This window comes from Staurois parvus, unplaced genomic scaffold, assembly GCF_062004578.1.
Source record: "Staurois parvus isolate SC_StPar_1 unplaced genomic scaffold, SC_StPar_1.0 ptg000186l, whole genome shotgun sequence".
NCBI classification, from domain to species: domain Eukaryota; kingdom Metazoa; phylum Chordata; class Amphibia; order Anura; family Ranidae; genus Staurois; species Staurois parvus.
The window spans coordinates 772,013-798,218 of record NW_028317982.1 but is presented as its reverse complement, the minus strand read 5'-3'; the positions used below and the strand labels follow the sequence as shown (position 1 = coordinate 798,218).

Below are 26,206 nucleotides of genomic sequence, written 5' to 3'. Positions count from 1 at the left end.
CCACTCCAGACCATTGCAGAGAAACTTTTTGTCTGTCTGGAACAAGAAAGTCCAAGTTTTGGATTGTCATGTCTCTGTTCCCCAAGGTAAAGCAGATTTTTAATTAGTGGTTGGTGGCTCAGAATCTGGAAAGAGGGAAGTGTTTTCTTCCTGTAGTTTGGAAGATAATAACCTATGGATGCTAGTTTTTGGCTGGGGAGCTGTTCTGTCCAGGGAAAGTGGGCTCGGCCAGAGAAGAGTCTGCCCATCATTGTCCTGAAACTTTGGGCAGTTCAATTTGCTCTGAAGTTCTGGACGATTAGGTTACACGGATATCCGTTCAGGATCCTGTCCTGTCATTGACTTACATCAACCACCAAGGAGGCACCAGGAGCCGGATGGCCCAGGAGGAGGTGGATCACATTCTGACTTAGGTGGAGCTTCATGTGCCATCTCTGTCAGCAGTTTGCATTCCGGGGGTAGAGTTTTGGCAGGCAGATTTTCTCAGTCACCAGCAGTTAATTCCAGGAGAGTGGTCCCTGCACCCTGAGATTTTTTAGGCATTTTTCCAGCGTTGGGGTACCATGGACATAAATCTATTGGCATCTAGGTTCAACAACAAGGTGGACAAGTTCATGTCCAGAACAAAGGACCCACTTGCGTTCAGGGTGGATGCTGTGGTAAATTCTTGGGATCGGTTCTCCCTAATTTAGGTCTGCTCCCAAATCAGTGTCTTCTGTGCCTTTTGTGCAGGATCCGAAAAGAAGCAACACCGGTGATCTTGGTAGGCCAGGTCTGGCCCAATAGGGCTTGGTACGCAGATATAGTAGAACTAGCTGTGGTCAGTCCATGGTCTCTTCTGGTCCGAGCAAACCTAATATGGCACCCTGCTTTACAGTCGCTAAATTTGATGGTGTGGCTATTGAAGCCAGGATCTTGAGAGACTGAGGGGTCTCAGGTCCAGTTATTTCTACACTGCTGAATGCTAGGAAGCTGGTATCCAGGAACTGCTACTACAGAGTCTGTAAGTCTTACATTTCCTGGTGTAAGGCCAAAGGATGGCATCCCAGGAAGTATGTGATAGGAAGGATTCTCTCTTTTCTCCAGGCAGGTGTGGAAATGAGGTTGGCCTTGGGCACCATTTGGAGTCAGTTTTGTCCGTATTCTTTCAAAGGCCTAGTGGTTTGCACTCTCTGGTTCTGGCCTTTGTGCAGGGGGTGATTTTTGCGGTACCTCCTGTCAGGCTACCCTTGTGTTTTTGGGATTAAAATTTGGTGTTGGCTATTTTGCAGAAGCAGACATTTTTAACCTATTTGGGATATTCCACTAGTCCTTTTGACTAGAAAGGTTTTTTTAAATGTTTTTTTCATTGCAATCACTTCAGCAAAAGGGTATCTTTCTTCAAGGAGCCATTTTAATCTTACACCAGGATAGGATTGTGTTGCGTCCTCATCCATCCTTCTTGCCTAAGGTGGTTTCTAGCTTTCACTTGAATCAGGACCTTTTCCTACTCTCTTTTTTTTTTGTTGTCCGAATCTTCATTCACCAGGAGAGAAATTGCTGCTTTCTTTGGATGTAATACGAGCTATCAGGGTCTATCTGAAAAGGTTGGCACAAATCAGAAGGTCCAATTTCTTGTTTGTGCTACCAGTGGGGCCCAGGAAAGGGCAAGCGGCAGTATCTGTCCCTCTCTGTATGCCAAAAGAGAGTTGGTCCTAATTAGCTCCACTTTCATAAGATATAAATTGTCAGTATTTTATTTTGAATTTCATGCATTCAATGCTCCACAATGCTTCATGAATTTGGTGTGACACATTAACAAGTGGAATTAACATCAGAAAAGTGGCGCAGCAGCTTTATTGAATTCCCTCCATGGTGTGAACATATCCTTATGCACCTTCTAAAATCTCACCAAAACCACAAGATGTAATAGACGTCTATGGGAAAGTGCAGCTAACCTGCACAAAAACTGTGGGTTAGCTGCTCTCTGTCCAAAGCGCAGTCGGACAGTGTGAATCCACCCTAGGGCAGAGAACAGCTTAACCAAATTGACTACCAAGGTAGGTTTACGGTTGTCCTGGTATACAAGCAGTTAAAACAAGCTTATGGCTGAGTGTGGTAGTGATTTTTATAGCTGACTCTCGGCTTTAAGGTTGAAGTGATCCAGGGGGACTTTTACAGGGATCCAAAGGTGTCAACCCCCCTTTCCCCTCCACTAGTGCCCACCGTGGTTCCCAGGCTCTCCTGTTCCTCCAGGGAATCCGGGACTGCAGTAAGTGGCAGCAACTTTGAATGCATTAGGTGATTAAGGAATATCTGTGCCCCAATCCCCCTTCATCTAATGAACCCGGAAGCGGCATGTATTGTGCCACTTCTTTCACAGCTGTCATTCCTCATCAACTACCTGTAAAGGCTTTTAAAGCGTCAGCTATAGAGAATTTTGGATACCATCGTTTTTTAGGCTTTCACAGGTACACAAAGGCTTGACGTATAGTTTCTAAAATGCAGACTTTAATGTGTACAAAAAATAAAAACATTGCCCAGGTAGACAAGTGTTTAAAGTAATGGGGTCACTGTTCATCGACCCATCTCTAATGGCAAATACTGGTCGGGAGCATGGTACCCACTCTCCTTCTCTCATGTAACAACACTGGTGTGGGACAAGAGTCCTGAGAAAGCTCCAACAAGTCAGTTTGGAGTTTATATGGTCTGACTTTCCATGATCCTGGTAAGTGTATGGTGGGGAGTGTGGGAAAGGGGACTATGTGCTGCTGGAGAGAGGAGCAAGTCTATGCACATGGGTTTTTGTTCCCTTCAGAACTGCTTTTCTCTCCATACAAGTTAATGGGAATTCAAAAATTACTTGAATCAAGATGATGTAGCTTAGGAGGTCATTAAATGCTAACCACCCAATAAAAACACTCAGATCCCCAATGTGTGTTCACCAACATAAGTTCTTTTTTTTGCCATATATTGGTAAAGTACAGATTCATTTTTCCACACCTTCCACTCCATTGTGGTGTGAACACAGACACAGATACAAACAGTTGTTTTCTACAGTATGTGGCCTTGCAGAAATCTGCATTGATCAGGTGCAGAAAAATGTAGGTCCACATGTGCTGAATTCCGGCCAAACCGCTTAACACAATGAAATACATAAAAGGGAGTTGTTTTATCTGTGGAGCTGGAAGCTGTCAATTAATTTGTATTTCTGTGCATTTTGTTCTGAGATTTAAAAAGCTCTGGCACACATTGAAGCTCGGTTTAGCTTAGTTTTTTTCTTTGCTGCAGAAAGTACCACTTACAGGTCTTTCCTCTCCCTGAGCCTGTGACAGGACAGTGAAAGAAGCAGCAGCAGATGCTCTGAACTCTGCTCTCCCTGCAATCAGTGTGTTCCTTCTTAGCAAATGAACACTGCAGCATACCTGATTGGCTCTCAGTCAAGGTATTGCTGTATAGGGTATTGCAAGCAGCGATTCAAAGTCACGTTCAGTCAATTACACTGCTTGCATTTAAATTATTCATTCATGATATATTAATGTATAACTGCAATAATTTGGGTCTTTTATGTCTGCCTGGAGTTCAGTGTTAACATTAACCTGGTATAATAAAGCATCTTTCATTGACCTGGGCGTTTTCTTGTTCCAGTTACCATTTCCCTGAGCAACATTCTAAAGTGGAACCATTAGTCCAAAGATAAACCAAGGCATGAAAGCCAAGATTTCTGTAATCTATATGTCTGAACTATGCAAAAATAAATGTTCTTCAAATGTGTTCCCTGGAAACGTGCGGCAAACCAGCTGTAAAATCTAAAGCTAAGTGACAAAGCTCAATTTGGACAAAGGAAGGAGGGGGCATGATCAATGAAGATTTAAAACAATGATTATGGGAGGGAATGAGTCCACCATCTGGGAAACCTGTCCTTGATAGCTGTTGTTCTGCGTAGTCTCCAAAAATGGATTTGGGCAAATATGTTACTTTGCCTTGAGCACTACAACCCACGCTATGTTAAAATAAACTGGCTCCTAACTTTTTTAGCTGGCTCCTAGATTCAAAGCAAATTTGTCAAGCCCTGCTTTAAAGGATAGGAGGGTTTAGTTCTGCTTTAACTGCTTGGCCTCCACCCTATAGCAGAAGTACATCTACAGGGCAGCAGTGCTGTGCAAAATCACAAATATATACGTGATGTGCATTTCTGGGTAGGGGGTGTGCGTGCCACCCTACCCGCACTGCTATTGGCGGCCAGAGATGTCACTTACCTGGCTGACACTTGGCGATCATCAGGGAAAGCTGACCTGTGTGTAAACATGTCAGCATGGACAATGCTGTTTTGTATCTCTCTGCACAACAGAGATACAAAGCAGCATGTCTCCCTAGTAAAACACAGCACACAGTTAACCCTTTGATCACACCATATGTTAACCCCTTCCTGCCCAGTGTCATTAGTACAGTGTCAGTGTTTTTTATTAGCACTGATCACTTCCGCAGTTCCGCTAGAAGTCGCTGATTGCCACTATTACTAGTATAATAAAAATTCCAGTATATATAACGCCATTTGTAGACGCTATAAATTTCATGTAAACCAATTAATTTACATGTATTGGGATTTTTTTTAGCAAAGAAATGTAGCTAAAGTTAAAGTAACACAGCACCATATTGCAAAAAATGGTCTGGGCAGTAAGGGGGGAAAATCCTCTGGAGGGTAAGTGGTTAACCTTGTGTTAAAGCTTTGTGAATTGAGCTTATTTATGGTTTACTATTGTTTGAGTTACTAAGCTTGATAAAAATATGCCATATATAATAGGCTCAACTCACAAAGTAACACACTAGTAAAAGCAACTTTATTTTCAGTTAAGTCCAACAAAACTTGAAAATTACAGTCACATGGCTTTGGGCTGGTTTTAAAAGAGAAGTATGGCCGAAGCTTTTTTTAGTAATACTTCTCTTGTGGGTCTCAGGAGTGCACTTATTTTTATTCTCCTGTGACCCAGTCATCTAATAGCAGGCTATTGCAGCTCTCAGCTGACAGAAAAGAGTCACTCCAGGCTCTAGAATGATCCAAACAATATTATTAGGATCCACCCAGCTGCTGATTGACAGCTGACTCCACCTCTTAAAGTGTGATTAAGAGCACCCAAGCCTTCCTTTGCCTGGTGCTTCAGTGAGCACTGGAGGAGGAGAGTGCTGACTGGCAGTCACTGCTCTCTTCTCAGAGCTGGCCAAGAGTGAATGATCAGCAATCATGTGATTGTTCAGTTCTTGGTTCTAGGATTGGCATGGGACAACTGCAGCATCATATCAATGCTGCGACATGGAAGTAGGTATGTATGTTTGTTTGTTTTCTCAAATTCCATACATCTCATTTAAAGCATTGTGTATCAATCCCAACATATGTAATCTTAGAAAATACTCATTTTAGGCAGTGTTGCTTGTCATCATGACCTTACCAGTCTTCCGTGTTCTGTTATACCCCATATACTGCTGGGCTGTTTATATGACTGACTATATTGTTACAGGTCAAGGATTCAGAAGTAAATTTGGAGAACAAGAAATCTGAGCGTAAACAAGATGCCAGTGATTCTCCCCCAAAAGCTAAAAAGAAGATTCGAATAAGACAGTCTAGACTTATGCCTAGACTTATGCCACTGGATGAAGTAGGTTGCCCTATTTGTTATACATAACATGTAATGTAATGAGGTATATAACAAGACCAGTTATAGTTTTTCTTTACTGATGGTATGAAGTGAGACTACTTGGAGAAGTAAAGTGCAGAAAATAGTAAGCTGTCACAATCAGAAGGGTTCTTCTTATCACCAGAAATATATATTTTTTTAGGCTTCCATGGCTAAAGCCAGGAATATTGACCCCAAAAGTATTGTAGGCATCCTTGGTGGTATTGTTTCTGAACCCATTTGAAGGTTAGAATTAGATGGGAAATATGAAAGAGGAAAACATAATGGATATTATTTAGCAAATACATAAAAGAACAGTTACCGGTCATTCGCACTGATGATGGAATGTGTACTAGTCAATCAAGTCAAAAACAGAATGGTTACTGGTCAACCAAAACAAAACACAGAATTGGTACTAGTCAGTAACATAATGAGGGGAATTTATCAAAACTGAAGCAGCCACAATCTGGATTAGTTGTGAATGGCAACCAATCAGCTTCTGTCTTTCATTTTCAAAGCTTAAAGGCTAAGTTCTCCTTTTGCACATAGAAAACAAAATACTAAATGCCCTTTTTTTTAAGGAGCCTGAGGAGCATTGCACCCACAATCAGCAGATCGCAGGTACAATCTCAGGCTTCTGAAGACTCTCAGGATAGCGGTCTGCCCATACCTCATACAGCCAGGCAGTTACTTGAGAGCAGGAAGACTCAATGATCTACCAGGGCGGTCACCAGTGCCCTCGTAGATCATTGAGAACTAGAAGCCATCAGCCACAATGGCTGACGGTATTTGTAGGCTGTTTACTCACAGGAAACTGTGAATGAATGATGCGTCCATGTCGGCGGAGACCCGCAATGCCACGCTGCTTTTAAATTGTGACAGATGGTATGGAGAGAAGATCCCCCACCCACTGTCACAGGGGGATCAGGGATACAGGGTGCCAATGCTGGAACATGTTACATGTTCCACCCCTTATTCATATTCCTTTAACTGAACAAGAATCTCAGCGCATATACCCAAGCCTCCAACACTGCAGTGGAACCCCAGGCAGGAGTCACGTCTGAAGTCGGAATGGGGAGAGGAGCTTGTTGATCAGCACAGAGCTGTGTGCTGAAAATACATAGCAGCCTCCTGGGGCCACCAAGCAGAACACATGGTAGGTTGGCAGAGAAGCATGCAATCCTCTGCTGGGATGGTGTGTGTGTATGTGTGCAGTTCTGGGGGTTGGGGATGGTCACATGGAGTATGCATTCACTTTCACATCCTCTTTCTGGGCTCTTATTATGTATTTCTCGAGTCCCAGCAATCACCTTTTTTATTGATTCCCAAATTGCTTGTAGCACGTTTGTATAAATTCTGATTGGTTTGCTTTCATGTGACGAGTCTCTGTGCAAAAATGTCTGCTCCAGGGCCTAAAGTGTTCAGCTTTTAAGAAAAAATGAAAAGGTAAACAAACACCCTACACCCTCCCCACCTCTCTGGTCCCCGCTGTACTTACCTTCTGTGGGTGATGTGCTGTCAGTGCCTACACAGCAAGCGTAGCATCTTGGGGATTTAAAATACCCACCCTTCTCCCTCTTCATTTTGCAGGGCTTTGAAACAGTTCAGAGTGATTCTGATTGGCGCCGGAACATGAACTAATACTTTAATATCACATTAAATGAGATTTGAAAATACACAGAGAACTGAAGTTGTAGCTAATGAGAACCAATCAGATTTCACTGTTTATTTTTGGGGAAACATTAAACAAGAATTTGATCGGTTCCTGTGGGATACAACTGCAATCATGTGCTTTTTTTATTTTCTTAAGTTTTATTGGATCTTATAGCTTCCTAGGATAATGAGTTCTGGATTTAAAGTGTATCTACATCCCCACTTTTTTGTGTTTCTTATTGATAGAGTAGGGAAGGTTTAGAATGGTGGTCGGTCACGAGCCACCCGTAGATCACAACTACAAGGGGTGTTCACGTCAAACCAAGACTTTTGAGTTTATATGATAAAAGAACAAATTTCAAGGAGTGGAAACTGCATTTATTTTTCAAAATACCCCCCTGCTACATTTATACACTTATCCCAGCGTTTAACTAATGCCTGGAAAGCTTCAGCATAGAAAGGTTTGTCAGTTTGCCTGAACCATCCTAGGACAGCTTGCTTCACTTCCTCATCATTGTGTTTACTGTTCTAACAGAAAGACTCTTCTCTTGTGCAATTTCATGACAGGTTATACGTTGGTTATCCAGGATCAGGCGTTCCACATGCTGAATGTTCACAAGAATGACTGCTGTGGGCTGGGAACCACCACAGCAGGGATCTTCACTGATGGCAGTACGACCATCTTTGAAACGTTTACACTATTCAAATGTCTTACTGCGGCTCATCACAGTGTCTCATCACCGTACTGTGCTTTAAGTCTTCTGTAGATATCTGCGGGTTTTATGCTTTCATTCACAAGAAACTTCATCACCACACGCTGTTCCAGGCATGCACTAACACTGTTGTCTTCCATCTTGATTGACGGTCTCTGGACTAGCCGCTACATGTGCGCTGCCTAAGTTCAGTAATAGGACACACTTGCTACTTACTACTGCGTGTAGTACCACCAAGCTAGTATCCCTTTTTATACTTGTAAAATTAAAAGTCCCGGTTTGACTTGAACGCCCTTCGTATATTGGGGCATGGAGGGTTTTTGGAAGAATTTACTGAGCCCTGGTCTGCCTAATGTTGAGCACCACTGAGTTAGACCACCAGTCAAAATCCAAAATGTCCATCCAAACAATGTTGAGATCTAAGAAAGATTTTTATTTCCTCTTTATCTGATCTAATTTGGGTAAATCTGAAATATTACATATGAATATTTACTGTATGTCACTAGTAGAAAGCAGATGGCAAGCCTTGTATGGAATCTGTGCTTTCCCAAAGCTTTCTTTTTTTTTTTTACTGCTGAAAATAGTGAAATGAACCATAGAAGGGACACAACCTTCCACCACTCCCCTACCGTAGACAGGGAATATCTGCAGAAGCTGCCAAAAAGCATATAGGCAGTGTGGAGCTCTGTGCCAAAAACTACTACCTCCTAGCGTAATAAGCCCTGCATGTTTTCAAACTCCACAGTGCCATGTATACAATCGCTAATAAATATTTAAGAAACATTTTTCCTACATGTAGCTACAAATATTACAGATTTTCTATACTTAAAGAAGAATTTCAGGTATGGATATTATATATACTATACCTGGCTGATAAGTAGACACTTCTACCCCAGTGATCTCCACTTTCTTCTGGGTCCTATGCTGAGAGGCTGTACTGTTGTATTCTGAATATAGGAGGTTGGCTAGTCAGTACGGGCACGATTCAGAGAATGCTTTGCATTTTCTGAAGGAATGCAAAGTATTTAGTAATTGGACAAGGCAAAGAGGTGGGGTGCTGATGTCACAATCTCTACTTTGTCCAATCAGAGAATGCTTTGCATTCCCTAAATGGTGCCCAAGCTGAGCGGCCGACCTCCTGTGTTCAGAATGCAGCAGGTCTGCCTCTCAATACAGGATCCGGACGCAAGTCGAAATCATAGTGGTGTCTGCTAAAGCGATTTCCAGTTTCAAGGGGCATAGGCCAGGTATGTCATATACAGTTGCAAGAAAAAGTATGTGAACCCTTTGGGATTACGTGGAGTTTTCATGAATTGGGCATAAAATGTGCTCTGAACGTCATCTAAGTCACAACAATAGAAGAACACAGTCTGCTAAACATAATACTACACAAACATTAGATGTTGCCATGGTTTAATTGCACATAACATGTAAACATTCACAGTGCAGGGAGGAAAAAGTATGTGAGGCCCTAGCTTAATGACTTCTCCCAGAGCTAATTGGAGCCAGGAGTGAGCCAACCTTGACTCCAATCAGTGTGATGATATTGGATGTGTTGCTGACAGCTGTCCTGCCCTTTTAAAACACACACCTGTTTTGGGTTTACTGGTTTCAAGAAGCACTGTCTGATGTGAACCATGCCTCGCAGAAAAGAGCTCTCAGAAGACCTACGACCAAGAATTGTTGACTTGCATGAAGCTGGAAAGGGTTACAAAAGTATCTCCAAAACCCTTGATGTTCATGTGTCCACGGTAAGACAGACTGTCTACAAATGGAGAAAGTTTAGCACCGTTGCTACTCTCCATAGGCGTGGTCGTCCTGTAAAAATGACTGCAAGAGCACAGCGCAGAATGCTGCATGAGGTAAAGAAGAATCCCAGAGTGTCAGCTAAAGACCTACGGAAATCTCTGGCACATGCTAACTATTTTGTTGACACATCTACAATAAGGAAAACATTAAATAAGAATGGAGTACATGGGAGGACACCACGGAGGAAGCCATTGCTGTCCAAAAAGAATATTGCAGCACGTTTGAAGTTTGCAAAAGAGCACCTGGATGTTCCACAGCACTACTGGCAAAATATACTGTGGACAGATGAAACCAAGATTGAGTTGTTTGGGAAGAACACACAACACTGTGTGGAGAAAAAAAGGCACAGCACACCAACATCAAAACCTCATCCCCACTGTAAAACATGGCGGAGGGAGCATCATGGTTTGGGGCTGCTTTGCTGCCTCAGGGCCTGGACGGATTGTTGTCATTGATGGGAAAATGAATTCCAGAGTTTATTAAGACATTTTGCAGGAAAACGTACGACCATCTGTCCGCCAACTGAAGCTTCGCAGAGGATGGGTGATGCAACAGGACAATGACCCAAAGCATACAAGTAATTCAACAAAACAATGGCTGCAACAGCACAGAATACGCCTTCTGGAGTGGCCCAGTCAGAGTCCTGACCTCAACCCGATTGAAATGCTGTGGCATGACCTTTAAGAGAGCGATTCACAACAGACATCCCAAGAATATTGCTACACTGAAACAGTTTTGTGAAGAGGAGTGGTCCAAAATTACTCCAGATCGTTGTGCAGGTCTGATCTGCAACTACAGGAAACGTTTGGTTGAGGTTATTGCTGCCAAAGGAGGGTCAATCAGTTATTAAGTCCAAAGGTTCACATACTTTTTCCTCCCTGCACTGTGAATGTTTACATGTTATGTGTAATTAAACCATGGCAACATCTAATGTTTGTGTAGTATTATGTTCAGCAGACTGTGTTCTTCTATTGTTGTGACTTAGATGACGTTCAGAGCACATTTTATGCCCAATTCATGCAAAACTCCACGTAATCCCAAGGGGTTCACATACTTTTTCTTGCAACTGTACATAGTCACATTGGTCCAAGCTCAACCAATGAATATACTTTGCCAGCTTTTTGGTACCCTGTCCAAACTTTTTTGAGATGTGTTTTTGACATCAATTTCAAAATTGCCTTATTTTTCATTAAAATGGAATATGTTCTCATTTTAAACATTTGATATATTTTCTGTTGTGAATAAAATATAGGATTGTGAGATTTGCAAATCTTTGTATTCTGTTTTTATTTGGATTTTACACAGCATCCCAACTTTTTGGGAATTGTGATTGTATGTATAAATTACCCATACCAAGAATTCTTCTTTAAGTTTTTATATGTTTCTTTTATCTGTGTAGACAATCTATAATATTTGTAACTATATGTAGGCAAATAGTGACTGCCAAAAGATAAGAATTACAATTGACAAAAAAACTATGAAATTTTGCACTACCTGAATGCCAGGTAATTGCACTGGTTAAATATATACTGTGTGTAAAAAGTGACTCGATATAATAAAAACATTTAGACAAAAGGAACTCGGTAAAAGCAGATGTTCTATACTTACCTTATTGGCGGTGGGTGACAAGTCACATCTTTGCTCACTTAAAGGGCTATGAATATCTTGTAAACTTTTGAGTCTGTTCAATTACCTATCACCGCCACACTCTGTGGTTTTCCCCGCAAACTGCTGCATCAGTACAGGACACAGTAGTAACATAGCAGTTCGCAGAAGGAACCAGAGTCCAATAAAATGAGTGATTTCTTAAAACTAAATTGATTTCAAACAAAGCACGCTACTGCTCTACATAGGACCACTCTACTCTAACACATTCCATCCTTGTACAGGTTAAATTCATAGAGATGAAAGGGTTGATTTGTTAAAGGCAAGTAGGCTGCTCACTTTACTAGAAAATTTTCCATATTTTTGTCCAACCCCTGTATGTACTTGGAAGCTGTTCTACATATCAAAGGATTAGTATTTCTGTCCATGCAGTACTGAGATTTACACAGCTCTCCTACAGTCAGCCTTTTCTGGCAGGACAGGAGACCGTAGTGTCAACAAGACAATAAAATAAACAAGGGGAACTGTAGACTGTGAAAACTACAGGGCTAAACATGATATGACAAAGACTAGGGTAATGGTCAATATACACGCTGACCGTTTCAGGCAATAGCGAAACTTAAACAAGAAACATAAAAGCACCCGTAGTAGACAAGGCAGTGAAAAGGGTAAAGACATACAAACCTAAAAAAGAATTGCAGGACAAGAATGGAGGTTCAGACAGGGCCAGCAAGGTAATACAAGGACAGACCAGACACAATCTGAAGTTGGCTAGAGCTTTGTACTCCAAAACGCAAACTAGTATTGTATTGTAGCACTTCCCTGGAGCAGAGGAGTTGAATAAATACACATGAAGTTTTCAAAAGGATCAGATAAAGACAAGACTGCCTGAAAACAGATACTCGGCAAACGCATAAAGAGATCAGCCACAGTTCTCAAAGTGTGTTGAATAGGAAGACGGCATGCAAGAAGTATGAATTCACACACTGACTGAAAATTAAAGATGAACTCCAGGCTTCCAGCATCCTACCCGGGAGATGGATGGCTCGCTCTTCTTTTTCTGCCTTACTGGGGAGCCCCTGTCTGTTTTTCCCCTCCCTCACTTTTCTCCCCTGCTCCTGGAAGCGCCTTTCACTCTGTTTTTACGCTTAAAAATTTGGTAATTGCTTATTTAATACCATATCTGGGATTAGATTACCGTAAGTGTCCATGTTTTCCCTAGACCCCCTTCCTGTGATCAGTGTAATCTCTTATTGTATGTCTCCAGATTACGCTCCAGTATCATACTGTTCTTTGGAATTAAGTTTTCTCAGCATTACTTTGACAATTAATGCAATTATTCATGACATGGCATTTTTCTAATGTACGATACTCTGTTATGTGTCTTTTGAAGTCATATCTGTAAACTGTTTAACCTTTGTTAAAATAAAGGAAATACGAAAAAAAAAAAAAAACCCTCCAGGCATCCAATCTTTCTTGCCACAAAGGATATAACGCCACTTTTTTGCACCAAGTGCCTTTAAAAACCCACATTCTACCTTATAAAAGTAGCAGTGACATCAGCACTGTGCTGTGCATAGCCTGTGCACAGAGCAGAGATGTCGGAGGGATACAGCAGGCTCCATCCACCAGGGCTCTGAGGAAGAGGCTAGTCCTCGAAACGCGTCAGTCTTTTGGATGCCCACAGTTCCCATTACGGACAGACACGTAGTGTGAATAGGACAGAGCTGTTCCTTCACGATGTGCCTTTTGATTTTATTAACAATCTGTGAGTACAATACCTACTTTTACCATTTAATAAACAGATTTTTAGGTAATGTATTAGGCCGGTGCGTCCTCTGTTTGTTTTTCTCTATTCAGTATGTTTGGACTCCCCCGGTCTTTTGAGGGCAGCAAGGCGTACATATCCCAAGAATCTCGCTATGTGGTCCTAATGACATTGAGTCCATCCCTAAGCGCAGGAGTATCTGGGTTTTCCACTCCATCGACTAAAGGAGGGGGCAGGGACAAGACCAGTCACCCGGCACATGAAGATTGAGCAGCAGTGATCAGTCTTTATTACAGGAAGCTCCTGCACAAAGGCAAATTTTCACACTAGTTTTACTGCCCAGATCTGGAAGACGTACACAAAGCACACCTAGGTTCATGCAATGATGGGCAGCACAGTGGCTAAATGGTTAGCACTTCCACCTGGCAGTACTAGGGTCGTTGGTTCGAATCCCAGCCACAGCACCACCTGTACTCCGGTTTCCTCCCACAAGACATGCTGATAGGTTAATTGGATCCTGTCTAAATTGGCCCTTGTATATGAATGTGAGTTAAGGCACTTAGATTGTATGCCCCTTGAGGGTTAGGGACTGATGTGAATGTACTATATATATATATATATATATATATATATATATATATATATGTAAAGCGCTGTGTAAATTGATGGCGCTATATAAGTACCTGAAATAAATAAGTTAAAATAAATAAATAAATAAAGATACACATGACTGCACGCACAGAATCCATGTGACATCTGCTGATTTATGGGTAATACACTCTCTGACCAATTATGGAGTAATGTTTTCTCTGATCATCTTCCTGGAAACTCGGGAAGCTCCTGCACAAAGGCAAATTTTCACACTGGTTTTAATGCCCAGATCTGGAAGACGTACACAAAGCACACCTAGGTTCATGACTACATGCACAGAATCCATGTGACATCTGCTGATATATGGGTGATACTCTCTCTGACCAATTATGGAGTCATTTTTCTCTGATCGTCTTCCTGGAAACTCAGAGTACAATGTTATTTCTATATAGATTTAATATCGGACAGTTTGGATTGTATAGAAGAAGTGTTTAAAGTACTTTGTTACAGCACTGGCTACATCAATCGTACCCTAATGGTTAGCAAGGAGGATAATCAGATGCATAATAATTAATTGAGGAACAGCTTTCGTCAACTTAATAAGGTTCTGCTCTGTTAGGCTTTATTTGTGTGAATAATTGGATAATGCTTCATGGTTTATTTATCTTGCAATCCCACTGGTGCATTCAGATATTTCATGCAATCTCTAAAAATAACTGCTATTTATATTCTTTTATGCACTGAGATTTATGTGCTGTTGTGAGCTAGTCATTAGAATGGTACAGCTCATACTTCTACCTGGGAACCTTTTCCTGGCTGCATCACAAGCTCTGCAAGCTGTAGATAATGTATACTGTGTTCTTCTCTTTGCAGGAAGGCGACCAGACGTCCAGTAATGGCATTGAAGCATTTGCATTAAAGGCCAAAGTTGTTTACCCAATAAATCAAAAGTTTAGGGTAAGATGTCTAACAGTCCAGAGTAATGATGGCAGATGATGCTGAAGTGGGTGCATGTGGACAGAAAGTGGCCCAAAGACCACAACATACAGTTTTGACCCTGTATTTCTTGCTTTTAAGAAAAGTCTCTGAACAGCTTCCTAAATTTACCATAACTGGGAAAAAGAATTAAACTTGTCAATATCTGAAAAGACTGGGACATAAGCTTTCTCCTTGCCCAAAAACTCTCCATATCCTGTAAGATACAGAAACATAACTTTAAAGACCCAATCCTCAGCATCAGAAAAAAATTACTCTTGCAGTGGGGTCTCCCTGCACTGCCTGCTTCCATCACACTGTGTGAACAGTCCTCCAGAGTCTCTTCTCTGATGCTCTATGACCAGCAATCAAACGTGGACATTATCACATACAGTACAGGACAAATAGTCCTGCATTGTAGGTCGATAAGCATCTGCCCACACCAGGAGCATTGGAGAGAAGTTGTGGAGAGGAGTTGTCAGAAATCAGAAGGTTCTTTTCTACACATTTCTGGAGGAGTACAGCCATCAAACTATCATAGGACATGGTCCTCATGATGTACACTTTGTATCATGATAACATGAAAATTGCAGGCTATCCTCTCTTCATTCTATCATGAATGCTGCTGCCAGACTCATCCATCTTACTAACCGTTCCATATCTGCCATCCCTCTGCCAATCCCTCCACTGGTTTCCCATTGCCCAAATAATAAAATTCAAAACATTAACAATAACATATAAAGCTATTTATAACTCTGCCCCAAATTACATCACCGATCTTGTCTCCAAATATCACCCAAACTGTCCTCTCCGCTCCTCCCACAACCTTCTGCTCTCTAGCTCCCTTGTCTCCTTCTCCCAATCTCGTCTCCAGGACTTCTCCAGAGCCTCCCCCATCCTCTGGAACTCTCTACCCCAATCTATCTGACTATCACCTACTCTGCCCACTTTTAGACAATCTCTGAAAACCTATCTCTTCAGGGAAGCCTATCCTGCCTTCAGCTAATAATGGAACCTCCTATTCCTCCTATCAGTTCATCCCCCACAGTTATTACCTTTTGTACCACCAGCACCTCCCTCTTAGATTGTAAGCTCCAAGGAGCAGGACCCTCCTAACCCTCTTGTATTAAACTGTATCATTGCTGTATTGTCTCCATTTATATTGTAAAGTGCTGAGCAAACTGTTGGCACTATATAAATCCTGTATAATAATAATAATCTCTCAACTGGCTTCCTGGTTCAGATAGAGCAGTAGTGGTGACCAGTGGAGTAGCTTTTTGACTACTTTTTGAGTAGTACATTTTATAGTGTCTACACTTAGAGGTGCTTCTTTCTCCCTTCTTTTTTATCATGATTACATCCCTAATTATTGCTCTACAAATTTTGAACATGAGCTCAATGTTTTTATTCAAAAAGTCTTGAGTTTCTTCCTAATTGCAGTTAAACAATTAACTCCAAGGTATTGGACACTTCCACATACAGTACATCATCCCCTGCAGAATGGGCCGAACTTTTGAATGACATGATGTGAACGGAGAAACTCATTGATATTGATATAAGATCCAACAGAAGGATTTCCAGACATTTTGTCCATCTGAATCATATAGAGATTTCCAACAATTTAAAGATCTTGTAACCCAACCCTTTACATAGATGTAACAAAGCCTATTTCCCAAAGTACATCTTGATTTACTCTTCAAAGCTCAACTCTTCCGACCTAGATGACACCACGGAGGAAAATATACACCCCATTATCCCTAAACTTTTTCTCTTCCTGCAACTTTAATCCCCCCCCCCCCCCCTGTTATTTGTGTTTTTCTCCTCTTTTCTCCTCAACTCTTTTTTAGCCCATTCTTTCTTCTCTGCCTCTCTCCTTAAACAAAGTCTCCTAACTTAAAAGAAACCTAAAATGGGGCACAAATCATAATACTTACAATTCAACCAATAAGGCCCTTTTCACACATGCAGACCATTCGTTTCATGAGTTCAACCACGTTTTTTACATTTGTTTTTTGTCTGTTACACAAAATAGGGCTTTCATCCATTTCAAAAAATGGATGATGATGGATGTGGATGTAAACGCATGATCATCTGTTTACATCCATTTTTCCATAGAGATGCTTTGATGTCCGTTTTTCATCTGTCAACAGATGGATGAAAAACGGACAGTCTGCTCGTGTAAAAGGGGCCTAAGGCAAGTAACATTTTACAAAAAAGTCAGCATTGGTAGCACTCATATCCATCTTACCTTTAAACTCAGAACAGAATATAGGTGCAGAGTAGGTAAAGTAACACATAGCATCTTCAACATCACCTGTGTATCTCAACATAATGTGTAAACATTTTTTTTTTCAACTGAAGAAGCCTTAGCAAAATCCTCTCTTTATTTTCCATCTGTCTGTGATTCTAGCCTCTTGCTGATGGAGCATCAAACCCATCACTGCATGAAAATTCTAAGCGTGCCCAGTTACCAAACCAGATGTTTGAAGACTCTGCGGGGAGCAGTACCGAATCTCTGAGTCAGGGGGAGAAGGAGGATGGAAGTTCATCCACCACAATACATTCCACTACCAGTCTGGATAGATTCTACGAGAGAACCTTTCCCCGAGTCAACTCTTTTCCTGAAGTTCTTATATGTAACAGGTAAAAATATTGCTGAATTTAGAGTACACACTTTAATTCTGTGTACAAAACACTTAAAACGTGTTTCATATTAACCCTGTTAGCATAGAGGTCATTGAAGACAGTACTGGTTAGCAAAACCCTGTTATCAACCTAAAAAAGTATAGGCAAAAGCACAGCAAAATAAAGTGTCTATAATGTTTACTTACTGTGTTTTTCCTTCTAAATTAATTTTATTCACTTGCAATGTAAATTTGAACTAGGAAATTTGACTACTTAAAGCAGAGCACCACCCAAAAGGGGAAGTTCCGCTTTAAGCCTTTGTCCCCCTCTCCCCATTAAGGTTTGGCACCTTTGGGGAGCGGGGAGGAGGGGCGGGTACCCAAATTTGACAGGTACCCGCTCCCACTTCCGCTGCGGTCAGCTAGGAGATCGGAAGCAGAAGTTGTCTCCCCCTCCCTCCCCGTAGTCTTCTGGGACACGTGACAGGTCCCAGAAGACTATGGTGCCATTCACAATGCGCAGCACTTCTCGCGCATGTACAGTGGGCACCCAGCTGTGAAGCTGCAAGCTGGGTGACCACACTGAAGATGCCGGCGCCAGGGAGAGAAGACGGCTGGTGAAACCAGCAGTGGTGAAGGCACCGCTGAACTGAGGGACCGGTAAGTGGCTATATTTTAATAGCAGCTATATGTCATTGCCCTCTCTGGGAGTGTCTAAATACTGTCTGCGCTGACCCAGACTCTCCACCCTCCTCGCCTCATCTTCTTCTATGTAGCAGCTAGGGGAGTGAAGGGAAATACTATAGGGAGTCACTTCAAGTGATTGTAAATGCTTACGCTTTTTTTTTTTCGCAATAAATATGTCATGCTTGCCTGCTCTGACCAATGGTTTTGCATAGATCCCTATGCCACTTGCTATGGGGGCACTCGTGTGCTTGCTCTGGAGCCCCTCTCTGTGTGTCCATTGATAAACAGATTGTGTCTCTGCCTCACCCCTCCTTACAGGAGCCAATGGTGTCTCTGAGCCAATGAGGAGGGAGAGAGCTGCTGCTATCATGCACAGCGCTGGATCGAGATCAGGCTCAGGTAAGGATAAGGGGGAAGGCGGGGAGAGCTGCATGCAGAAGGTTTTTACCTTAATGTATAGAATGCATTAAGGTAAAAAAAACTCTCTGGCTTTAGAACCACTTTAAGTCTGCTGACATTCAACCAGGATAGCAGTGCCCCACAGCAGTCTCAGGGTTTTTGAATGCAGGAAGCTTTTACAGGTAAATAGCATGCGTAAAATTCATTAAGGTTCCATGCACACTGGCTTAAAAAAAATCAGCTCCTAGAGGGGTTTAGCATTTTGCCTGTAGAAGCAACTGTTTTCCTGTGTGACCATTAGGTAGTCTAGAGTGGGGTCAGCAACCCATCGATCATGGTCTACCTGTTGACCACGGGCAGGTGACAGGTAGACCACAAATATGTCTCTGCACCACCAACCCCCTCCTTTTAGGTGCCGGTTTCTCTTCCCCCAGCCTTCTCCGTTGCTGTCATCCTCAGTGCACAGCAGAGAGTGGAAGGGAGCACAGCTCAGGGTGGAGGGTGGGAGGAGGAACTGCCCAAAGTAACTTTTCAGAGAAGTGGTATCCCAGGGTTAAAAGCTTAAGGCGCCATCATTCTAGTCTCTGCTGCAGAAAATTTCAGGGTTTAACCCTCCAGTTTGTTAACTGTTCACACTCCCGAAGGGGACATTCGCCCAGTTTTGTACCTCAGTGGCCTTAAATGTTTACATTCATGTCCAGAAATTTCAAATGGAGTCAACCAGATCTAATATTGTCTGTCTGCATCAGGTGGACTTTCTGGTCTCAGTGGACTTAAAGCAGCATTAAACCAAAAAGCAAAAATGTAATATATTGCAATTCCATCAGCTTACCCATCATTAGATGTAGTGGCTGCATTAGCTTTCGGTTTTTATTTTTTTTCCCCCTCTGTTTTCACCTGGCAATCTGGCCAGTAGCACACCTGTATTAGAGCGCTTCCACTCTGGATGAAGGAGAAACAGAGACACATTTGGACAGCAGCATTGTCAGTCTAGGGGGAGAGGAGTGTAAGATGTACTAGCAAACTTAGATACACTAACAAATTGAAGCCAAACTCCAGCTAACACCTTGTAAGAAGTTACAGCAACCATTTTGTTTCCTTTTTGGGATGAAGGTTTTACAGAATGAATAAAAACTGCCCATTGTAAGCACCCATCTCAGTGTTAAATGGTTTGTCTCATCCATCTAACTGCTGCATCTGCCTGAATCACCAGGTGAATATAAAGGAAAGAAAGCCAAAAAAAGAAAACTAATGCAGCCATCACATCTAAGAATTGATAAGCTGCAGTATATTAAAAAAGCCGTGCTAAACTTATTTATACAAAAAAATTAAGTAACCAGAGTGTTAAAAAGTGCATAATATACATAAACTAGAAAAGCTACAATTTCTGGGGAAATTGTGTGAAGTGTTCTTGCCTCCACCAGTAGTCTACAACTGGAGTGGGCGGAGTAACTGGGTGGAGTGGCTGGAGTAACTGTTGTGTGGTTGGAGTGGCTGGAGTAACTGTTGTGTGGTTGGAGTGGCTGGAGTAACTGTTGTGTGGTTGGAGTGGCTGGAGTAACTGTAAAAAGGTCAATGGGCGGCGTGAGTCATGGTCATATTGTAAAAACTATCAGGACTATGGCTTAGACGTGGACATTTTTAGTGGCAGCAGGGATAGCTGAACGTTTTGATATAAGATTTGTGTAGGTGGGCTTGAAAATGAGGGAGTGATGGCCGTTTAGAAATCATGTCCTGATTTTTTAGCTCCCACTCTAGTTTTGACCATTCCGCCATTCATTCTTTCGTGAACCATTCGGCGAAACGTTCCACAAAGTAATAGCACACCAATTGGGAACAATCCGCACGTTTCGGTATATTACTGTCTATGTAGTGTAAAAACTGTGGGAGGAGTTAGGGTGGTAAATTTGGCTATAATAATAAGAATATATATGTGAGATAACAGTAAGTGGTCTTGCCATGCAAGAACACTTAATAATAGTAACTGTGCTTAATTACTGCAACACAATGAAAATAGTTCATACAAAGTCCACATATGTGAAATATACTGTTTCCAAGTGTTCTTGGCTGTGAATAGAGAGTCTGTCTCCAATAAGATCAAATGAACAGTAATACTAGAAAAGCTACAATTTCTGGGGAAATTGTGTGAAGTGTTCTTGCCTCCACCAGTAGTCTACAACTGGAGTGGCTTGAGTAACTGTTGTGTGGTTGGAGTGGCTGGAGTAACTGAAAAGGTTGGACTGGGCAGAGTAACTTTATGGAGTGGGCAGAGTAACTGTGTGGAGTGTTTGGAGTGAGTAAAGATAATAAAAATTACACTAACCAATTGATTGATCAAATTTAAAAAGTGCACATGGCAAGCTTGATAGAGTGAGAAATGCATTTCAACTTTTAATTATTTATATAGCACATTTAATTGCAATGTTGTTGCCCAAAGTGCTTCACAGTTACATTAAAACATACATTTATAAAAAACATTAGCAGCATTATCACCTCAAATACTCTCTACTGTAGAAAACTTATTTCCAAACCTTTAACCAGAAGCCGGCCAAACTGTCACGAATTCAAAATTAGATTTCAAATAGGGCAGAGAAGAGCGGTTAAAAACAAACTGCTCTAACTTGCTCACTTCACTGGCATCTTCAAATGGTCGTAGTTTTAAAAACTATACATCCTACAGCAAAGAGCTTTATATTGTGAGAATCACAAGACCCAGACCTACATTTTGATGCATAGTATGTCTCTGAAATATTAAAAATGAAGGCACAGTCGCAGTTTAGAAACTGCCCTTCAAATTCGAGGTGGCTAGAGTGGAGTTTCGATGAATGTCAATGGGTGGCGTGAGTTGCAAACAAATGGTCATATTGTGAAAACTATCAGGACTATGGCTTAGCCGTGGACATTTTTAGTGGCAGCAGGGATAGCTGAACGTTTTGATATAGCATTTGTGTAGGTGGGCTTGAAAATGAGGGAATGATGGCAGTTTAGAAATCATGTCCTGATTTTTCAGCTCACACTCTAGCTTTTGTCAGCTCCCACTCTAGTTTTGAACGTTCCGCCATTCATTCCTATGGGACCAATTTCACTCAAAAACGCTGATATTTCGTGAACAATTTGGCGAAACGTTCCACAAAGTAATAGCAAACCAATCGGGAACAATCCGCTGTTTCGGTATATTACTGTCTATGTAGTGTAAAAACTGTGGGAGGAGTTAGGGTGGTAAATTTGGCTATAATAATAAGAATATATATGTGAGATAACAGTAAGTGGTCTTCTCATGCAAGAACACTTAATAAAAGCCACCATCCAAATAGTAAGATTGCACGCTTACCAGCTGTAAATGACCTTCTAATTAGAGAAAGGTCACAAAGGCTCATAGATATCAACTATAGAAGAGATCATTACACCACTAAGGATAAAGATGCCCTCCAAGAGGACCCAGTCACATTAAGATGGTACTCCAAGTATCTCCTCCACGCTCACATAGAAGCATAATGACAAAACACTTCCATAGTGTAAAATGCTTTCTCATACCATTTATTAAAGTTACAATCACACATGCAATATTTAAATAAAAACTGTGCAATATAAAATCCTCTTAGCTGGCAAGAACACGCATACCACCTGCTCTTCTGGGAGCATTGGAACGCAATGATGTCAGCACATAGCTCCATCCTACATGTTTCATCTTACGTGACGTCAACCGGGGCACCTTTTGACTGTTTTACAATATTATAAATGTTTGCTTTTGGGTTTAATACTGCTTTAACCGTTTTGCTGCAAGAGCCATTTTTGCATTTATTTTTTCGCATGTTTTTAAGAAATAGAATTTTATCTCGGAAGATTGCATAAATCTCTCAAAACATTATATATTTCCTGAAAACAGACACCCTAGAAAATAAAATAGCTGTAGTTCCATTTCTTTATGCTACATGATATTAGGTCTAGGATACACAAACTTTCAGAAAAAATAAAATAAAGTTAATTTTAGGACACACAAACGCAATAAATTACCACTTTTTTTGGTAAATTATAAAAGATAAAGTTGCGCCAAGTATATACAGGTGCATCTCATCAAAAAGTTAATTTATTTCAGTAATTCAATTCAAAAAGTGAAACTCATATATTATATAGATTTATTACACACAGAGTAATATATTTCAAGCATTTCTTTCTTTTAATTTTCATGATTATTGCATACAGCTAGTGAAAACCCAAAATTCAGTATCTCAGAAAATTAGAATATTACATAAGAACAATAAAAAAAAGGTTTTTTTATTACAGAAATGTTGGCTTACTGAAAAGTATGTCCATGTACAGTAAAGTATGCACACAATACTTGGTCGGGGCTCCTTTTGCATGAATTATGCATCAATGTGGCTTGGCATGAAGGTGATCAGCCTGTGGCACTGCTGAGGTGTTATGGAAGCCCAGATTGCTTTGATAGTGGCCTTTAGCTAGTCTGCATTGTTGGGTCTGATGTCTCTCGTCTTCCTATTAACACTTATTATTATTATACAAGATTTATATAACACCAACAGTTTGCTCAGCGCTTTACAATGTAAAGGGAGACAATACAGCAACAATACAGTTCAATACAAGAGGGTTAGGAGGGCCCTGCTCCTTGCAGCTTACAATCTAAGAGGGAGGCTGGTGGTACAAAAGGTAATAACTGTGGGGGATGGACTGGTAGGGGGAATAGAAGATTCCATTATTAGCTGAAGGCTGGATAGGCTTCCCTGAAGAGAGAGATTTTCAGAGATCGCCTAAAAATGGGCAGAGTAGGCGATAGTCGGATAGATTGGGGTAGAGAGTTCCAGAGCATGGGGTAGGCTCCGAAGAAGTCCTGGAGACAAGCATGGGAGAAGGAGACGAGAGCTGGAGAGCAGGAGTTCATGCAAGGAGTGGAGAGGACAGTTTGGGTGATATTTGGAGACAAGATTGGTGATGTAATTTGGGGCAGATTTATAAATGCTTTTATATGTTATTGTTAATGTTTTGAATTTTATTCATTGGGCAATGGGAAGCCAGTGGAGGGATTGGCAGAGAGGGATGGCAGATATGGAAGGGTTAGTAAGGTGGATGAGTCTGGCAGCAGCATTCATGATAGACTGAAGAGGGGATAGCCTGCGATTAGGTAGGCCATTGAGGAGGGAGTTACAATAGTCAAGGCGAGAGATAACCAGGGAGTGAATAAGATGCTTAGTAGTTCAGAGGTTAAGAACGGGCGTATCTTGGAGATGTTACGGAGGTAAAGTTTACAAAATTTGGACAGTGATTGGATTTGGGACTGAAAGGACAGATGGGAGTCTAGGATTACACCTAGTACCCTGGCATGAGAGGAGGGACTGATGGTTGTATTATTGATCTTGATGGAGAAGTAAGGGGAGGAGGCACCGGCTGGAGGGAATAGTATGAGCTCAGTTTTCGAAATATTGAGTTTGAGGAAGTGGAGTGACATCCATGCTGGTATGTCACTTAGTAGGTTAGTAATGCGAGAGGAGACTGAATGGGTGAGATGAGGAGTAAAAAGATAGATTTATGTGTCATCAGTATAGAGATGGTACTTAAAGCCATGGGAGTTTTTCAAGTGACCAAAGGAGGAGGTGTAGATGGAGAAGAAAAGGGTCCAAGGACAGAACCTTGAGGGACCCCTACAGAAAGAGGACGTGGAGAGGAAGAGACAGAGTTATAGGTAACACTGAAGGAGCGCTATGATAGATAGGAGGAGAACCAGGAGAGAGCAGCGTCTTGGAGGCCAAAAGAGTGGAGTTTTTTGAGGAGGAGGGGATGGTCAACAGTATCAAAAGCCGCAGAAATGTCAAGTAGTAAGAGTATAGAGTAGTGGCCATTGGTTTTAGCATTTAGTAAATCATTAGTGAGTTTTAGTAGGGCAGTTTCAGTGGAGTGTAGTGAGCGAAAGCCAGACTGTAAAGGGTCAAGAAGGTTGTTGTCAGAGAGGTAGGAGCTCAGGTGATTGTAGAGTAAGCGTTCTAAGAGTTTATAGGTAAACGGGAGCAGGGAGATGGGTCTTAAGTTGTTCAGGTTGGTGGAGTCCATCAAGGGCTTTTTACAGTAAGTATGGGAGGGATCTGTGCATGCTTTAGAGGGATGGGGAAGGCAGCGTTCGAGAGGGAGAGATTGAAGATGTGAGTGAGGGAGCATAGGACAAAAGAAGAGGGTGACCGTAGTAGTTGTGAGGGGACAGGATCCAGGGGGCAGGTAGTGAGATGGGCTTCTGCGAAAACTTTAGTGACCTCTTCAGTAGTAGCAAGGCCAAGAGAGGAAAGTGTTGAGGTAGGTTTAGTATAAGGTATGCGAAGTGAGATAGATGTCTGTGCAGTGGAGATGTCCCTATGAATTGCATCAATCTTGTTTTTGAAATGATTTGCAATCTCGTAAGCAGTGAGTGAGGTACTGGGTGGAGGTGGAGAAAGTAGAGAGTTAAAAGTAGAGAAGAGATGACGAGGACTGGATGACAAGGTATTAATAAGAGTGACAAAGTAGGCTTGTTTGGCAGCATGGAGGGAGGAATTGTATGATACCTCACAATACCGTACAGATACTCTATGGGGTTTAGGTCAGGCAAGTTTGCTGGCCAATCAAGCGCAGCGATACCATGATAATTAAACCAGGTATTGGTACTTTTGGCAGTGTGGGCAGGTGCCAAGTCCTGCTGGAGAATGAAATCAGCTTCTTCATAATGCTGGAAGCGTAAAGTGCCCTAGAATTTCCTGGTAGGGGCTGTGCTGACTTTGGACTTGATAAAACATAGTGGGACCAACACCAGCAGATGTCATGGCTCCCCAAATCATCACTGACTGTGGAAACTTCACACTGGACCTCATGCAACTTGGATTCTGTGCCTCTCCACACTCTGGGACCTTGATTTCCAAAGAAATGCAAAATTTACTAAGAGTCCAGTCCTTTTTCTCCTTAGCTCAGATAAAGATGCTTCTGACGTTGTCTCTGGTTCAGGAGTGGCTTGACACAAGGAATGCGAAAGTTATAGCCCATGTCCTGGATACGTCTGTGTGTGGTGGCTCTTAAAGCACTGTCACGAGCTGTAGTCCACTCTGAATCTCCCCCAAATTCTTGAATGGCATTTGCTTCACAATCCTGTCAAGGCTGCTGTTATCCCTGTTACTTGTGCACCTTTTTCTTACATACTTTTACTCAACTTTCCATTAATATGTTTGGATGAACAGCCAGCTTCTTTAGCAATGACCTTTTGTAACTTACCCTCTTTGTGGAGGGTGTCAATGACTGTCTTCTGGACAACTGTCAAGTCAGCAGTTTTTCCCATCTTTGTGTAACCTACTGAGAGACCATTTAAAGGCTCAGAAAACTTTTACAGGTGTTTTGAGTTATTTAGCTGATTAGAGTGTGACATCATGAGTCTACAATATTGAACTTTTTCACAATATTCTAATTTTCTGAGATACTGAATTTTGGGTTTTCACTATCTGTAAGCCATAATATATGACTTTCACTTTTTGTATTGAATTACTAAAATAAATGAACTTTTTTGTGATATTCTAATTTATTGAAATGCACCTGTAGATACCCAACATGTCAAATTTGCCTGTACCTGTGAAATGCCACAAACTTCAGTACTTTCCATAGGCGATGCTTCGAAATGTTCCTAAGGTCATCAGTTTAGAGTTACGCAGCAGTTCTAGTGCTAAAATTATTGCGCAGCAATGTGTAAGATACATAGCACAATCATCA

At 41.6% G+C, this 26,206-nt stretch overlaps 1 protein-coding gene across 2 annotated transcripts in view; it reads left to right on the top strand.

Annotated features, from left to right (window-relative positions):
• The window catches only part of EVC (EvC ciliary complex subunit 1), a 194,127-nt gene that overhangs the window by 22,374 nt on the left and 145,547 nt on the right, over positions 1 to 26,206 (top strand). For both annotated transcript variants that reach the window (XM_089677394.1, XM_089677392.1), the window contains exons 2-4: positions 5,496 to 5,633; positions 14,664 to 14,747; positions 17,176 to 17,408. In XM_089677394.1, the coding sequence (XP_089533520.1) occupies positions 5,496 to 5,633; positions 14,664 to 14,747; positions 17,176 to 17,408 (455 nt within the window). The remainder of the gene's footprint in view (positions 1 to 5,495; positions 5,634 to 14,663; positions 14,748 to 17,175; positions 17,409 to 26,206) is intronic.